At 43.5% G+C, this 17,587-nt stretch overlaps 2 protein-coding genes across 2 annotated transcripts in view; one reads left to right on the top strand and one right to left on the bottom strand.

The window, feature by feature from the left end:
• Positions 1-11,519, bottom strand: part of EMD (emerin) — a 55,677-nt gene extending 44,158 nt beyond the window's left edge. The window contains exons 1-2 of the mRNA XM_069748394.1: positions 11,367-11,519; positions 9,506-9,598 (exon numbers count right to left, since the gene is read on the bottom strand). Of these exons, the coding sequence (XP_069604495.1) occupies positions 9,506-9,587 (82 nt within the window). The 5' untranslated portion in view covers positions 9,588-9,598; positions 11,367-11,519. The remainder of the gene's footprint in view (positions 1-9,505; positions 9,599-11,366) is intronic.
• Positions 11,520-11,530: 11 nt separating this feature from the next.
• LOC138662585 (golgin subfamily A member 4-like) overlaps positions 11,531-17,587 on the top strand; it is a 268,158-nt gene continuing 262,101 nt past the window's right edge. The window contains exon 1 of the mRNA XM_069748392.1: positions 11,531-11,581. The gene's annotated coding sequence lies outside the window, so the exon portion shown is untranslated. The remainder of the gene's footprint in view (positions 11,582-17,587) is intronic.

Raw genomic sequence — 17,587 nt, 5'->3', positions numbered from 1 at the left:
CTTCTCCCTGTCAGATTTACCCAGTGGTTTCCCGTTCAGTGTGTAATGGTGATATTGATTCCTTCTTCCCATGTGTATAACCTTACATTTATCATTGTTAAACCTCATCTGCCACCTTTCAGCCCAAGTTTCCAACTTATCCAGATCCATCTGTAGCAGAATACTATCTTCTCTTGTATTAACTGCTTTACATAGTTTTGTATCATCTGCAAATATCGATATTTTACTGTGTAAACCTTCTACCAGATCATTAATGAATATGTTGAAGAGAACAGGTCCCAATACTGACCCCTGCGGTACCCCACTGGTCACAGCGACCCAGTTAGAGACTATACCATTTATAACCACCCTCTGCTTTCTATCACTAAGCCAGTTACTAACCCATTTACACACATTTTCCCCAAGACCAAGCATTCTCATTTTGTGTACCAACCTCTTGTGCGGCACGGTATCAAACGCTTTGGAAAAATCGAGATATACCACGTCCAATGACTCACCGTGGTCCAGCCTATAGCTTACCTCATCATAAAAATTGATTAGATTGGTTTGACAGGAGCGATTTCTCATAAACCCATGCTGATATGGAGTTAAACAGTTATTCTCATTGAGATAATCCAGAATAACATCCCTCAGAAACCCTTCAAATATTTTACCAACAATAGAGGTTAGACTTACTGGCCTATAATTTCCAGGTTCACTTTTAGAGCCCTTTTTGAATATTGGCACCACATTTGCTATGCGCCAGTCCTGCGGAACAGACCCTGTCGCTATAGAGTCCCTAAAAATAAGAAATAATGGTTTATCTATTACATTACTTAGTTCCCTTAGTACTCGTGGGTGTATGCCATCTGGACCCGGAGATTTATCTATTTTAATCTTATTTAGCCGGTTTCGCACCTCTTCTTGGGTTAGATTGGTGACCCTTAATATAGGGTTTTCATTGTTTCTTGGGATTTCACCTAACATTTCATTTTCCACCGTGAATACCGTGGAGAAGAAGGTGTTTAATATGTTAGCTTTTTCCTCGTCATCTACAACCATTCTTTCCTCACTATTTTTTAAGGGGCCTACATTTTCAGTTTTTATTCTTTTACTATTGATATAGTTGAAGAACAGTTTGGGATTAGTTTTACTCTCCTTAGCAATGTGCTTCTCTGTTTCCTTTTTGGCAGCTTTAATTAGTTTTTTAGATAAAGTATTTTTCTCCCTATAGTTTTTTAGAGCTTCAATGGTGCCATCCTGCTTTAGTAGTGCAAATGCTTTCTTTTTACTGTTAATTGCCTGTCTTACTTCTTTGTTTAGCCACATTGGGTTTTTCCTATTTCTAGTCCTTTTATTCCCACAAGGTATAAACCGCTTACACTGCCTATTTAGGATGTTCTTAAACATTTCCCATTTATTATCTGTATTCTCATTTCTGAGGATATTGTCCCAGTCTACCAGATTAAGGGCATCTCTAAGCTGGTCAAACTTTGCCTTCCTAAAGTTCAGTGTTTTTGTGACTCCCTGACAAGTCCCCCTAGTGAAAGACAGGTGAAACTGTACAATATTGTGGTCGCTATTTCCTAGATGCCCAACCACCTGCAGATTTGTTATTCTGTCAGGTCTATTAGATAGTATTAGGTCTAAAAGTGCTGCTCCTCTGGTTGGATTCTGCACCAATTGTGAAAGATAATTTTTCTTGGTTATTAGCAGAAACCTGTTGCCTTTATGGGTTTCACAGGTTTCTGTTTCCCAGTTAATATCCGGGTAGTTAAAGTCCCCCATAACCAGGACCTCATTATGGGTTGCAGCTTCATCTATCTGCTTTAGAAGTAGACTTTCCATGCTTTCTGTTATATTTGGGGGTTTGTAACAGACCCCAATGAGAATTTTGTTACCATTTTTCCCTCCATGAATTTCAACCCATATGGACTCGACATCTTCATTCCCTTCGCTAATATCCTCCCTTAAAGTGGACTTTAGACAAGACTTTACATAGAGACAAACCCCTCCTCCTCTCCGATTTTTACGATCCTTTCTAAACAGACTGTAACCCTGTAAGTTAACTGCCCAGTCATAGCTTTCATCTAACCATGTCTCGGTTATTCCCACTATGTCAAAGTTACCTGTAGATATTTCTGCTTCTAGTTCTTCCATCTTGTTTGTCAGGCTTCTGGCGTTTGCGAGCATGCAGTTTAGAGGATTTTGTTTTGTTCCAATCTCCTCACTGTGGATTGTTTTAGAAATGTTCTTACCTCCCTTCTGAGTATGTTTTCCTGGGTCGTCTTTGTACGAGTCTAATGTTTTTCTTCCCGTCCCCTCTTCTTCTAGTTTAACGCCCTCCTGATGAGTGTAGCGAGTCTTCTGGCGAATGTGTGTTTCCCAGGTTTGTTGAGGTGTAGTCCGTCTCTGGCGAGGAGTCCATCATACCAGTAATTCACACCGTGGTCCAGGAATCCAAATCCTTGTTGTCTGCACCATCGTCTTAGCCAGTTGTTTGCATCAAGGATCCTGTTCCATCTCCTGGTGCCATGCCCATTTACTGGAAGGATAGAAGAAAAAACTACCTGTGCATCCAGTTCCTTTACTTTCTTCCCCAACTCTTCAAAGTCCTTGCAGATTGTCGGTAGGTCCTTCCTTGCCGTGTCATTGGTGCCAACATGTATCAGAAGAAATGGGTGGACGTCCTTGGAGCTGAAGAGCTTTGGTATCCTATCGGTCACATCCTTGATCATCGCACCTGGAAGGCAGCATACTTCTCTTGCAGTTATGTCCGGTCTGCAGATGGCTGCTTCTGTGCCTCTCAGTAGTGAGTCTCCCACCACCACCACTCTTCGTTGCTTCTTGGCTGTACTTTTTGCTGTCACTTGTTGCTGTGTGCCCTTTTCTTTTTTGCTTGCTGGTATTGCTTCATTCTTAGGTGTGCCATCTTCATCCTCTACAAAGATTTGATATCGGTTCTTCAGTTGTGTGGTTGGTGATTTCTCCATGGTCTTCTTGCTTCTTTTGGTCACATGCTTCCACTCATCTGCTTTTGGAGGTTCTCTGACACTTTTTGCACCTTCTGTGACCAGTAGAGATGCTTCTGTTCTGTCTAGAAAGTCTTCATTCTCTTTGATGAGTTTCAAAGTTGCTATTCTTTCTTCCAGACCCCGCACCTTTTCTTCTAAAAGGGCCACTAGTCTACACTTCTGACAGGTGAAATTGGATTCTTCTTCTGGTCGATCTGTGAACATGTAGCACATGCTGCAGCTCACCATGTAGGTTGTCACATCTGCCATGTTGCTCCTAGATCCTGCTGACTTGCTGTGTGTTTTCCTTCTTGTGTAATCTACTCAGCCAAGCTCTCTTGCAATAATGTCCTACAGGCAAAAATTTACGGCGCGCGGTTTGGTGATGCTTTCGAAGCAGCTGGTCCCGGCTGTACCCAACGATCTTCTAGCTTAGGGAGACATCGCTTCTCCCAGAAGGCACCTGGAATATGCAAATTAGCCTCCTGAAGCTTGAATCCCTGGTTTGGTGATGCTTTCGAAGCAGCTGGTCCCGGCTGTACGCAACGATCTTCTAGCTTAGGGAGACTTCGCTTCTCCCAGAAGGCACCTGGAATATGCAAATTAGCCTCCTGAAGCTTGAATCCCTGGTTTGGTGATGCTTTCGAAGCAGCTGGTCCCGGCTGTACCCAACGATCTTCTAGCTTAGGGAGACTTCGCTTCTCCCAGAAGGCACCTGGAATATGCAAATTAGCCTCCTGAAGCTTGAATCCCTGGTTTGGTGATGCTTTCGAAGCAGCTGGTCCCGGCTGTACCCAACGATCTTCTAGCTTAGGGAGACTTTGCTTCTCCCAGAAGGCACCTGGAATATGCAAATTAGCCTCCTGAAGCTTGAATCCCTGGTAAGGTAAGCTGCAGTCTTTCAAAGTTCTCAGAAAAGAAAGGAGCCTTGATAAAGTGAGACTGATGGACCAAGGAGCGGAGAAAGTTCTGATGAGCAGGAAAGATGATGATGATGTAGAGATATGCGTCCTGGATGCCTACTGAGGATAGCAATTCCCCTGATTGCAAGGAGAACTGAAGAGAGTACATCTTCAAGTGATGGAACCAGAACCACTTAAGCAGTTTCAGGTCCATAATAGGAAGGTCTAAGCCGTCCTCCTTGAGCATGACAAATACATTTGAATAAAACCCCTTAAAGCGCTGTGAAGGAGGAACCGGTATACTGCCATCTGAAAGGAAAAGGGATGAAGTGACTAGGGAAAAAAGAAAATGAAGGAGGGTGTCCGAGGATGACAGGATCTGAAGTAGAGGTCACATGGCAGGGAGGAAAACTCTATCTTGTATCCAAAGGAAAAGGCCTTTCTGCTTTAAACGTTGTCGACCGCAGAGCTCCATACACCCCAGAAAAGGAGAAAATGGCCCCTCCCCCAAAGAGGGTCCCCACGTGATGGTGCTCCATCATACAAAGGAAAACTTATTGCTTCTGGATTTAGAGGCCTTGCTTGACTGACTGTGTTGCTGCCAGGTTAAGGTCGGTTTAAAGGATTCTCTCTTTTTTTCCTGTGGCACAGATAGTCTTTCCTGTTGGATGAGGCTACCACCAGAGGTGAACTGATGAAAAGGGACGAAACTGGTGTGTCTTCTGAGTGTGTTTGGGCATTTTTGCTAATTTATTGGGCAATTCCTTTTTTTGTGCTTCGTTTTAGAAATATGCAAGTTACAGATTGTTAATAACTTCTATATGACATGTGAATATATGCCTATTCTTGACCTCAGCGCCGGGGATAAAATCTATAACAAATCAGAAGACAATTCAGATTTCACATACAGGTCCTTCTCAAAAAATTAGCATATAGTGTTAAATTTCATTATTTACCATAATGTAATGATTACAATTAAACTTTCATATATTATAGATTCATTATCCACCAACTGAAATTTGTCAGGTCTTTTATTGTTTTAATACTGATGATTTTGGCATACAACTCCTGATAACCCAAAAAACCTGTCTCAATAAATTAGCATATCAAGAAACGGTTCTCTAAACGACCTATTACCCTAATCTTCTGAATCAACTAATTAACTCTAAACACATGCAAAAGATACCTGAGGCTTTTATAAACTCCCTGCCTGGTTCATTACTCAAAACCCCCATCATGGGTAAGACTAGCGACCTGACAGATGTCAAGAAGGCCATCATTGACACCCTCAAGCAAGAGGGTAAGACCCAGAAAGAACTTTCTCAACAAATAGGCTGTTCCCAGAGTGCTGTATCAAGGCACCTCAATGGTAAGTCTGTTGGAAGGAAACAATGTGGCAGAAAACAACGAGAAGAGGAGACCGGACCCTGAGGAAGATTGTGGAGAAGGACCGATTCCAGACCTTGGGGAACCTGAGGAAGCAGTGGACTGAGTCTGGTGTGGAAACATCCAGAGCCACCGTGCACAGGCGTGTGCAGGAAATGGGCTACAGGTGCCGCATTCCCCAGGTAAAGCCACTTTTGAGCTACAGAGAAGCAGCACTGGACTGTTGCTAAGTGGTCCCAAGTACTTTTTTCTGATGAAAGCAAATTTTGCATGTCATTCGGAAATCAAGGTGCCAGAGTCTGGAGGAAGACTGGGGAGAAGGAAATGCCAAAATGCCTGAAGTCCAGTGTCAAGTACCCACAGTCAGTGATGGTGTGGGGTGCCATGTCAGCTGCTGGTATTGGTCCACTGTGTTTCATCAAGGGCAGGGTCAATGCAGCTAGCTATCAGGAGATTTTGGAGCACTTCATGCTTCCATCGGCTGAAATGCTTTATGGAGATGAAGATTTCATTTTTCAGCACGACCTGGCACCTGCTCACAGTGCCAAAACCACTGGTAAATGGTTTACTGACCATGGTATTACTGTGCTCAATTGGCCTGCCAACTCTCCTGACCTGAACCCCATAGAGAATCTGTGGGATATTGTGAAGAGAAAGTTGAGAGACGCAAGACCCAACACTCTGGATGAGCTTAAGGCCGCTATTGAAGCATCCTGGGCCTCCATAACATCTCAGCAGTGTCACAGGCTGATTGCCTCCATGCCACGCCGCATTGAAGCAGTCATTTCTGCCAAAGGATTCCCGACCAAGTATTGAGTGCATAACTGAACATTATTATTTGTTGGTTTTTTTGTTTGTTATTAAAAAACACTTTTATTTGATTGGATGGGTGAAATATGCTAATTTATTGAGACAGGTTTTTTGGGTTATCAGGAGTTGTATGCCAAAATCATCAGTATTAAAACAATAAAAGACCTGACAAATTTCAGTTGGTGGATAATGAATCTATAATATATGAAAGTTTAATTGTAATCATTACATTATGGTAAATAATGAAATTTAACACTATATGCTAATTTTTTGAGAAGGACCTGTATATAAATGGAGTTTTACAACACAACTATGTAAATTGCTTTTTAAGGCCCCTTTCACACATCAGTTTTTTGCCGTCAGTCACAATCCGTTGGCTCGACGATCCGTTGCAAATTGTGAAAAACTGATGTGACGGATTCGTTTTTTCGACGGATCCGACTAGAGGATCTGGCTAATTGGATCCTAAATAAATTGGAGCAGGCTCATTAAAAAAAAAAAAAAGGAATCCGTTGCCGGATTCCGTCATTTGACAGATCCAGCGCCCATGGGCTTCCATTCGAGCAAACAACGGACGGCGACGGATTTTTCAACGTACACAAAAACGTTACTTTGTCCATTGTCTCCGGCCGCTGGACAAACAATTTTCTATGGATCCGGCGAATGATGGATGAAATGTGAGGCCATCGGCCACAATCCGACGCTTCCAGAAGCAATACTGAAAGTCAATATCGACCCTTAAACAAAGTTTTGCCACATGACTTAGGATAAAAGCCAAAGCAGAAACTCTATTTACAGACATGTGTTTCGGGGTAAAGCTCCCTCCTCAGTGCAAAGCTGGAGATCTCATTATGCCAGGTGAGAAGCCTCAGACTAGGGTTTAAAAGGGTAACATCTCTCCTTGTTGAGAATGACATGCCAGTGTAAAGAGACTTATAGGCCATGCAGTGCTCCTCTGGCAAATTAACGAGGATATCGGGGTCTTTAGAAAAAGAAGTATGTAGTTGCTAATAGAGGCTTCCGCTGTCTAACTGAAGGAAGCTGTCTGTCCATCAGAATTACACCAGTAGTCCTGCCCATTGGATTGCTGATGGCTGCTACTGCGCAGATGCGGCCTGCGCCATTTACAAACTGATTTTTTAAAATTATTTTATGGATACCATCAAAGAAAAGATTTAAAAAGACATTATAGATGCAATCATACTGCAATTGCAGGATTTTTTTTTTTTAAATATCTATAATATGCATTATGTAAAATAGAGGGCAGGTCAGTGAGGGATCAGTTCCCTGCCAGAAGCCATACTGATGAATACCTAATCAGAGCACAACATGAAGACCCCCACAGGCCGACCTGGAGCATGAGCATGTCATTAACACAAAACTGAAAATAAAGATTAAACCACAAGACGGAGTTCATCAACCAAGGTATCATTTTAATCAGTATAACGGCGCTGACCTGACACTGTCTGTAGGTTACTGTGCACAATCCTACTGACAGGTTCACTTTAATGTCCACAGGAATTTTTTTTTTTTTTTCTAAGCCAGTCATATAGTTTTTTTGTTAAATATCACCTACATTAGAGTTCACTTTTTACTGAGCTTTATTAGCCTAATTAGTTCATTCATGTGCAAGCCAAAATTCACATTTCTACTGCACATACAGTACAGACCAAAAGTTTGGACACACCTTCTCATTTAAAGATTTTTCTGTATTTTCACGAGTATGAAAATTGTATATTCAAACTGAAGGCATCAAAACTATGAATTAACACATGTGGAATTATATACTTAACAAAAAAGTGTGAAACAACTGAAATTATGTCTTATATTCTAGGTTCTTCAAAGTAGCCACCTTTTGCTTTGATGACTGCTTTGCACACTCTTGATGAGCTTCAAGAGGTAGTCACCGGGAATGGTTTTCACTTCACAGGTGTGCCCTGTTTAATAAGTGGGATTTCTTGCCTTATAAATGGGGTTGGGACCATCAGTTGTGTTGTGCAGAAGTCTGGTGGATACACAGCTGATAGTCCTACTGAATAGACTGTTAGAATTTGTATTATGGCAAGAAAAAAGCAGCAAAGTAAAGAAAAAAAAGGGGGGGGGCATCATTACTTTAAGAAATGAAGGTCAGTCAGTCCGAAAAATTGGGAAAACGTTGAAAGTGTCCCCAAGTGCAGTGGTAAAAACCATCAAACGCTACAAAGAAACTGGTTCACATGAGGACCGCCCCAGGAAATGAAGACCAAGAGTCACCTCTGCTTCTGAGGATAAGTTTATCCGAGTCACCAGCCTCAGAAATCGCAGGTTAACAGCAGGAATGGACATTAGACCAGTGGAAATCTGTGCTTTCGTCTGATGAGTCTAAATTTGAGATCTTTGGTTCCAACCACCGTGTCTTTGTGGGACGCAGAAAAGGTGAATGGATGGACTCTACATGCCTGGTTCCCACCGTGAAGCATGGAGGAGGTGTGATGGTGTGGGGGTCCTTTGCTGGTGACACTGTTGGAGATTTATTCAAAATTGAAGGCATACTGAACCAGCATGACTACGACAGCATCTTGCAGCAGCAAGCTATTCCATCCGGTTTGCGTTTAGTTGGACCATCATTTATTTTTCAACAGGACAATGACCCCAAACACACCTCCAGGCTGTGTAAGGGCTATTTGACCAAGAAGAAGAGTGATGGGGTGCTACACCAGATGACCTGGCCTCCACAGTCACCAGACCTGAACCCAATCGAGATGGTTTGGGTGAGCTGGACCGCAGAGTGAAGGCAAAAGGGCAACAAGTGCTAAGCATCTCTGGGAACTCCTTCAATCCTTCAAGATTGTAGGAAGACCATTCCCGGTGACTACCTCTTGAAGCTCATCAAGAGAATGCCAAGAGCGTGCAAAGCAGTCATCAAAGCAAATGGTGGCTACTTTGAAGAACCTAGAATATAAGACATATTTTCAGTTGTTTCACACTTTTTTGTTAAGTATATAATTCCACATGTGTTAATACATAGTTTTGATGCCTTCAGTGTGAATGTACAATTTTCATAGTCATGAAAATACAGAAAAATCGTTAAATGAGAAGGTGTGTCCAAACTTTTGGTCTGTACTGTATATATATATATATATATATATATATATATATATACCAAAATTGCTAAAAACTGTATTCAGACATACATAGCAGAGTACCTGTAGACTAAAATGGGTGATACGTAGTGAGAATAACAAAAAAAACCCACATTATTTTGGCTAGGTTTAATTATGTTAACGGAAGGCAAAATGTTGGTATATGTATTTAGCGCACATGACTGCACATGTAGAAATATGAACCTAGCCTAAGGTGGGAATCGTTCTCATATCTTCAATTTTCATGGAGAATAAATCAATAAGACATTAATACAGAAGTAGATCAACCTACCAAGAATAGGTCCATGTTGAAGGCCATATTTCCTCAGGGTGCTGATAAGTTCGTCATCTGTCATTTTTTTGAATTTTTCCATTTTGCAATTGCCTGGTAGAAAAATAACCCATCATATGTCACCAGTTGTTATTTTACTACACTAAAGCAAATATTTTGCACAATTTACAAATATTTATACGACCACATGGACGATGCCTTGTCATAGTCCCTGTTTTAGAGCATATGGATGTGATATGTTGAGGTTAAGGCTAGGGTCACATTGCGTTAGTGCAATCCGTTTAGCACTAGCGGGTTGCGCTAACGCAATGTTTTTATCGGGGCCGCGGTAACGTCCCCGCTCTCGCAGATCCCCGATCTGCGAGAGCGAGGAACGGACACCGGGCGCGCCTCGGACGCTGCAAGCAGTGTCCCCGGCGCGCCAGGAAACACCGGCGCGTCGCTAGCGCGTGCCGAACATGGCACGCGCTAGTGCTGCGCGTTCCCATTGCCGTGAATGGGCGCGCTAACGGACGCGTTGCACGGCGTTAATTTCGCCGTGCAACGCTGTCCGTTAGCGCGTTCCCATTAACGCAATGGGAACCTAGCAGCTCAGAATGTCAAACGCCTCTGATTGTGGCTAATACCCACGTGAGCAAAGGATTAGGCTGTTAAAAAACCAACATGCCCTATCCTTCTTGAGACATTAGCTGTTGGCCTACTCCTATACAGATTGGATGGTCGGTCAATCTATCAAAAGTGGCAGCTTTTATAAGGACACCGTAATATGCCTAAGGCCGGAGTCACACTACAGCGAGATACGGTGAGTCTTGCTGGTTAAAACCAAGCTCTGGCACCGGCACTCCGGAGCGGAGCATGCGGCTCCATGTATTGCTGTGCGGCTGCACGCTCCGCTCTGGAGTGCCGGTGCCAGAGCTTTGTTTTAACCAGCGAGACTCGGCCATATCTCGCTGTAGTGTGATCCCAGCCTAACAAATACTGTTGCATTACAATGGGTGTAATATTTCCGAAAACGCCAATATGGAAAAAGCGTGGTGCGAACCAGTGTCAGAACCACAGCCTATTTTTTACTAAGCATTTTTTTTGCTGTTTTAAAGCCTCACTTCCAGGATTATTTTTTATTGAAAGTGCTTTTAAATACAAGCAAGTTTGCAATTTACTGCTTATTACATTTTACAGCTGTTTTTGAGATATTAACACTTTTCTTTTGTCTACAGCTCGTTGCTTTGGAGACTGACCACCGCTACTCGACAGCAGAACATGCGCAGTGCTTACAAGCTCTTTTTCTATTGAGCTTGTACACACAGCCATTACAAGGTGGTTGGTCTCCTAGACAACGCTCAGTAAAGAAAATAATTGTGATTATCTCCTGAACGGCTGAAAATTGTAATAAGAAGTAAATTGCAAAGTGCTTATATTTACGAGCTCTATACGACTTTGTCGCTCTATGAAGATTTCACAACTATTTTACCTCATAATCTCCACATTTCACAGTTTCTATACAAAGCCTGCACACACTGGCTGACATGTCCTAGCTGTCTGGTGGCCGCAGGGCATTGTGGTAGCTGTAGTTTGACAACAGTGATTCTGATTGGCCAGCCCAGCAACAGACTGATCTATTTTCCAGAGAATTTGGCTACAAGCTCGACGACGACCCCCTCAGCCGCCATTATTCCCTCACACCCAGCACCATATTTTTAAGAAGTGAAGTGATTAAAATGGGCGGCAAAATGCTCTCAGCCGTCGCCGCGCCTGGCCACGCCCACCATGCCTGGCCGCCAGTGTCCAGCGCTCAGCCAATGGAAGGGTGGGGCAGAAAGAGCGGGAATCGTTCGCGACAATATTTATGTCGTGTTCTTACCTCAGGTTGGTCCGGTGTGACAGGAAGATCGTGGTTGTGTCGCGCCGCTCGTAGTGGTCGAGGGTGGGAATAATCGGAGGAAGGTTGTACCGGGGCGGTTGTAGAGTAAAACAGGCGGGGGAAGAGGTGGCGTCTCTTCTGAAGAGACCGCCCGCTGGCGTCACTCGAGTGACAGCTGTGAAAGGCGTTTCTGTCAGGGACTGGCTGGAGGGCAGGTATGTCCCTTCCCTTGGCGCTGATGTGATATTTAGGTTTTTGTACAGCCGTCACACTACAACTCTCAACATGTTTACTCCACTCCACGTAGTTGTGGCTGCTTTACAGCTAGGCCCAGGTTCATGCAGTCTGTGTCCTACTAGTGCAGCTGAGCTTGGATGCAAGTTCTTAGGTCGGGCTGTGCAGCATTTACCTCCGCCATGTGGGGTGTACGTCCTGGCTCACAGTTATGGGGAGCTCTGTGGGAAAAGATAAGGCTACTTTCACACTTCCGTCAAAGTGCCTACGTCACACTGCGTCGTTTTGGAGAAAAAACGCATCCTGCAAAGTAGCCCGCAGGATGCGTTTTTTTCTCCATAGACTTGCATTAGCGACGTATGGCCACACGTCGCATCCGTCGTGCGACGGATGCGTCGTGTTTTGGCGGACCGTCGGCACAAAAAAGTTCCATGTAATCTTTTTGTGCGACGTGTCCGCCATTTCCGACCGCGCATGAGCGGCCGGAGCTCTGCCCCCTCCTCCCCGGACATTACAATGGGGCAGCGGATGCGTTGAAAAAGTGCATCCGCTGCCCCCGTTCATTTATTTCACGACATCCGTCGGGCTGACGCATGGCGACGGCCCCGTACTGACGGAAGTGTGAAATTAGCCAAAGGCTGCTTTCACACTGTGGTAAACGGTCACCGTATGAGGCAGCGCGTAAAGTAACGTAGACCTATATTTACCTAATGGAGGCAAATATTAGTCTCCAGGTGAGTGGTAGATGTGGAGATTTCCATCTTTTTTACTGCCCAAACAGAACGGTTCAGTAACTGTTCACACCTCTCAGCTTAGAAAGAAATTCTGGCTCACACAGTGTGCAGCAAAATTGTTTTTTTACAGTTGTAATCTCACTCTGTCCTTTCTGTGTGGCTGTGCAGAACTATGGTTCATAGTGAAACTCAGTAGTGTTCCCAAATAGCATTGTACCCCTTTAATGAACTCCACATTGCTCCCCTCACAACACACTGCCTCCCACAATACCCCTTCCACACTGACTCCCCCACAGTGTCTACCACAGCTCTGCACACACACAGATGCCCCCACTGCTGCCGAACACCGTACGCTGCCCCCACACTCTTATCCCCCTCTCAGTACGCCTCCTCCACTTATTGTGATTCCCACACACGCACTTAAAGGGAACCTGTCACCCCGTTTTTTCAGATTGAGCTATAAATACTGTTAAATAGGGCCTGCGCTGTGCGTTACTATAGTGTATGTAGTGTACCCTGATTCCCCATGTATGCTGAGAAATACATTACCAAAGTCGCCGTTTTCGCCTGTCAATCAGGCTGGTCAGGTCGGGTGGGCGTGTTCACAGCGCTCTTTTCTTCCCCAGCTTTCCGTTGGTGGCGTAGTGGTGTGCGCATGTCCAAGGTCCGAATTCCCTGCGCCCACGTGAAGACACAGCGCGCGATCTGCGCTGTCATACCTTTCATCGGTGGGGGCGGCGCGTGCGCAGATGGAGTGCGCTGCTGCACGGGGCTTCAGGAAAATGGCCGCGGGATGCCGCGCGTGTGCACAAGAGATCGCGGCGGCCATTTTCCCAAAGCCGAGATGCAAACTCTGCTTTGGGAAAATGGCCGCCGCGATATCTTGTGCGCACGCGCGGCATCCCGCGGCCATTTTCCTGAAGCCCCGTGCAGCAGAGCACTCCATCTGCGCACGCGCGGCCCCAGGAAGATGGCCGCCCCCCACCGATGAAAGGGATGACAGCGCAGATCGCGCGCTGTGTCATCACGTGGGCGCAGGGAATTCGGACCTTAGACATGCGCACACCAGGAAAATACTAAAACCCTATGTGTCATATTTGTCTATACCTATGGTAGATTTTGCCTATGGTAGATTTTTTTAGTCATAGTTGTCTATACCTATGGTAGATTTTTTACAGTGTGCGGGAAATCAGCGATTCCGCAGAATTAATGAACATGTTGCTTTTTTTCCCGCGATTTGTTTTTTTTCGCGGAAAAAAATCGCAACATTTGCACAAGTTTTGCGGATTACATTGAAATGATTGGGAACCATATGTAAGCGTTTTTTTCACGTTTTTATCGCATTTTTATAGTAAAAAAACGCGAAAAATACTGAACGTGTGCACATAGCTTTACAACTCCCTTCTCTGTGTACCTGAATTGAGAGAGGGAGGGGGATGTTTTGAGTGAGATAATATTAAGGCTAGGTTCTCATTTCGTTTTCGGGTGAGCGCTAACAGACAGCGTTGCACGGCGAAATTAACGCCGTGCAACGTGTCCGTTAGCGCTCCCATTGCCAGCAATGTTAAAGCGCATTGCTAGTGCGTGCCATTTTCGGCACGTGCTAGCGATGTGCCGTTCTTTTGTGGCGCGCCTCGGACGCTGCTTGCAGCTAGCGCTAGCGGGGACATTTAACGCGACCCCTAAAAAGACATTGCGTTAGCGCAATCCACTAGCGCTTAGCCCTAACGCAATGAAAACCTAGCCTAATATTGTCTACCTTGAGATAGTTTATAAACCCTCCTCACACACATCCAGTACCCTAGCAACCACAGAATGCAGAGTAAGTGGACATGCTAGCTGGGACATATCTTAAGGTACCGTCACACTCAGCAACTTTGCAACGAGAACGACAACAATCTGTGACGTTGCAGCGTCCTGGATAGCGATCTCGTTGTGTTTGACACGCAGCAGCGATCTGGATCCCGCTGTGACATCGCTGGTCGGAGCTAGAAGTCCAGAACTTTATTTGGTCGCTAGATCGGCGTGTATCGTCATGTTTGACATCAAAAACAACTACGCCAGCAATGTTTTACATGGAGCGAGAACAATAAGCGAGTCGCCGTTACGTCACTGGATCGCTCCTGCATCGTTCTGTTTGACGTCTCTACAGCGACATAAACAGCGACGCTCCAGTGATCGGCTCGTTGTCTATATCGCTGCAGCGTCGCTATGTGTGACTGTACCTTACTGAAGTCAAGCTGCAACACCAGGCTCTCCCATCATCACTTTGGTAAGAATTACGAATAACAGTTTTAAGCTCCGTTTTTTTTATTGGAATAAGTTCATATTAGTACAACAACGTTATCTTCCAAGTTTCATTAGGATCTTTTTAGGGATTCAGTCTTCATGCGCCATATTCTTCCATACCTATGCCTAGTGTTTTATCACGGTTGGAAACGGAAAAACGGTTTTGAGCTCCGTTTTTTTTATTGGAATAAGTTCATATTTGTACAATAGCGTTATCTTCCAAGTTTCATTAGGAACTTTTTAGGGATTCAGTCTTTATGCGCCATATTCTGCCATACCTATGCCTACAGTGTTATCACGGTTGGAAACGGAAAAACGTTTTTGAGCTCCGTTTTTTTTATTGGAATATGTTCATATTAGTACAACAACGTTATCTTCCAAGTTTCAATAAGATCTTTTTAGGGATTCAGTCTTTATGCGCCATATTCTGCCATACCTATGCCTAGTGTGTTATCACGGTTGGAAACGGAAAAAACGGTTTTGAGCTCCGTTTTTTTTATTGGAATTAGTTCATATTAGTACAACAACGTTATCTTCCAAGTTCCATTATGATCTTTTTAGGGATTCAGTCGTTATGTGCCATTTTCTGCCATACCTATGCCTACAGTGTTATCATGGTTGGAAACGGAAAAACGGTTTTGAGCTCCGTTTTTTTTATTGGAATTAGTTCATATTAGTACAACGACGTTATCTTCCAAGTTTCATTAAGATCTTTTTAGGGATTCAGTCGTTATGCGCCATTTTCTGCCATACCTATGCCTAAAGTGTTATCACGGTTGGAAACGGAAAAACTGTTTTGAGCTCCGTTTTTTTTATTGGAATAAGTTCATATTAGTCCAACAACGTTATCTTCCAAGTTTCAGTAGGATCTTCTTAGGGATTCAGTCTTTATGCACCATATTCTGCCATACCTATGCCTAGTGTGTTATCACGGTTGGAAACGGAAAAACGTTTTTCAGCTCCTTTTTTTTTTTATTGGAATATGTTCATATTAGTACAACAACGTTATCTTCCAAGTTTCATTAGGATCTTTTTAGGGATTCCGTCGTTATGCGCCATATTCTGCCATAACTATGCCTAGTGTGTTATCATGGTTGGAAACGGAAAAACGGTTTTGAGCTCCATTTTTTTTATTGGAATATGTTCATATTAGTACAACAACGTTATCTTCCAATTTTCATTAGGATCTTTTTAGGGATTCAGTCTTTATGCGCCATATTCTGCCATATCTATGCCTACAGTGTTATCATGGTTGGAAACGGAAAAACTGTTTTAAGCTCTGTTTCTTTTATTGGAATATGTTCATATTAGTACAACAACGTTATCTTACAAGTTTCATTAGGATCTTTTTAGGGATTCAGTCTTTATGCGCCATTTTCTGCCATACCTATGCCTAGTGTGTTATCACGGTTGGAAACGGAAAAACGGTTTTGAGCTCCGTTTTTTTATTGGAATAAGTTCATATTAGTACAACAACGTTATCTTCCAAGTTTCATTAGGATCTTTTTAGGGATTGAGTCTTTATGCGCCATATTCTGCCATACCTATGCCTAGTGTGTTATGGTTGGAAACGGAAAAACGGTTTTGAGCTCAGTTTTTTTCATTGGAATAAGTTCATATTAGTAGAACAACGTTATCTTCCAAGTTTCATTAAGATCTTTTTAGGGATTCATTCTTTATGCGCCATATTCTGCCATACCTATGCCTAGTGTTTTATCACGGTTGGAAACGGAAAAACGGTTTTGAGCTCAGTTTTTTTTATTGGAATTAGTTCATATTAGTACAACAACGTTATCTTCCAAGTTTCATTAAGGTCTTTTTAGGGATTCAGTCTTTATGCGCCATATTCTGCCAAACCTATGCCCAGTGCGTTATCACGGCTGGAAACGGAAAAACGGTTTTGAGCTCCGTTTTTTTTTATTGGAATTAGTTCATATTAGTACAACAACGTTATCTTCCAAGTTTCATTAAGATCTTTTTAGGGATTCAGTCTTTATGCGCCATATTCTGCCATACCTATGTCTATGGTAGTTTTTTTTTCTAAAGTTGAATGTTTTTAATCTATTTTTCCTTTCCACTTAAGTCTATTTAAAAATAAATTAGCGGAGGTTAAACTTTAATTGCGTTTTCAACAAGGCAAACCCATACATTTCTATATAGTACCTTTACATTTGAAATAAACACTGAATCCCTAAGTATATCTTTATCGAAAATTTTTGCCGTATGAGCGGTTCATAAAATACGGATTGCATACGGTACAATGCTTCTCTATGGCCAAGCTCCTATCAGCCGTATTTTACTGATCCGTATTATACGGTCTTCTACGGCCATAGAAAATCGCAGCATGCTGCGTTTGTCACCGTATTGCGCAAAAAATACGCCAATGAAAGTCTATGGGTGGCCAGAAAAATACGGATTACACACGGACCAACAGTGTGACTTGCGTGAAATACGCAGCGGTGTTAGAGAGAAAAGCCGGAAATTCAGTGCGGTGTACAGTAAAATCACACTGACAGCTTACAGTAGAATAGGTACAATAAATGTGTACACATAGAATAGATATATATAGATGTAGATATACTAGATGGTGGCCCGATTCTAACGCATCGGGTATTCTAGAATATGCATGTCCACGTAGTATATTGCCCAGCCCACGTAGTATATTGCCCAGCCCACGTAGTATATTGCCCAGCCCACGTAGTATACTGCCCAGCCGCGTAGTATATTGCCCAGCCACGTAGTATATTGCCCAGCCCACGTACTATATTGCCCAGCCACGTACTATATTGCCCAGCCACGTACTATATTGCCCAGCCCACGTAGTATATTGCCTGTGACCGCAACGTCATCACAGGTCCTGCGCTCATACCAACCCTGGGACCGGAAGCTTCCGTGGACTACAAGGGGCCCTCAGAAAGGTGAGTATATTTTTATTTTTTAAAATGTGACAAACCTGGCTGGGCA

The sequence above is a fragment of the Ranitomeya imitator genome, chromosome 2 (genome assembly GCF_032444005.1).
Source record: "Ranitomeya imitator isolate aRanImi1 chromosome 2, aRanImi1.pri, whole genome shotgun sequence".
NCBI classification, from domain to species: Eukaryota; Metazoa; Chordata; class Amphibia; order Anura; family Dendrobatidae; genus Ranitomeya; species Ranitomeya imitator.
This window is presented reverse-complemented; position numbering and strand designations above follow the sequence as displayed.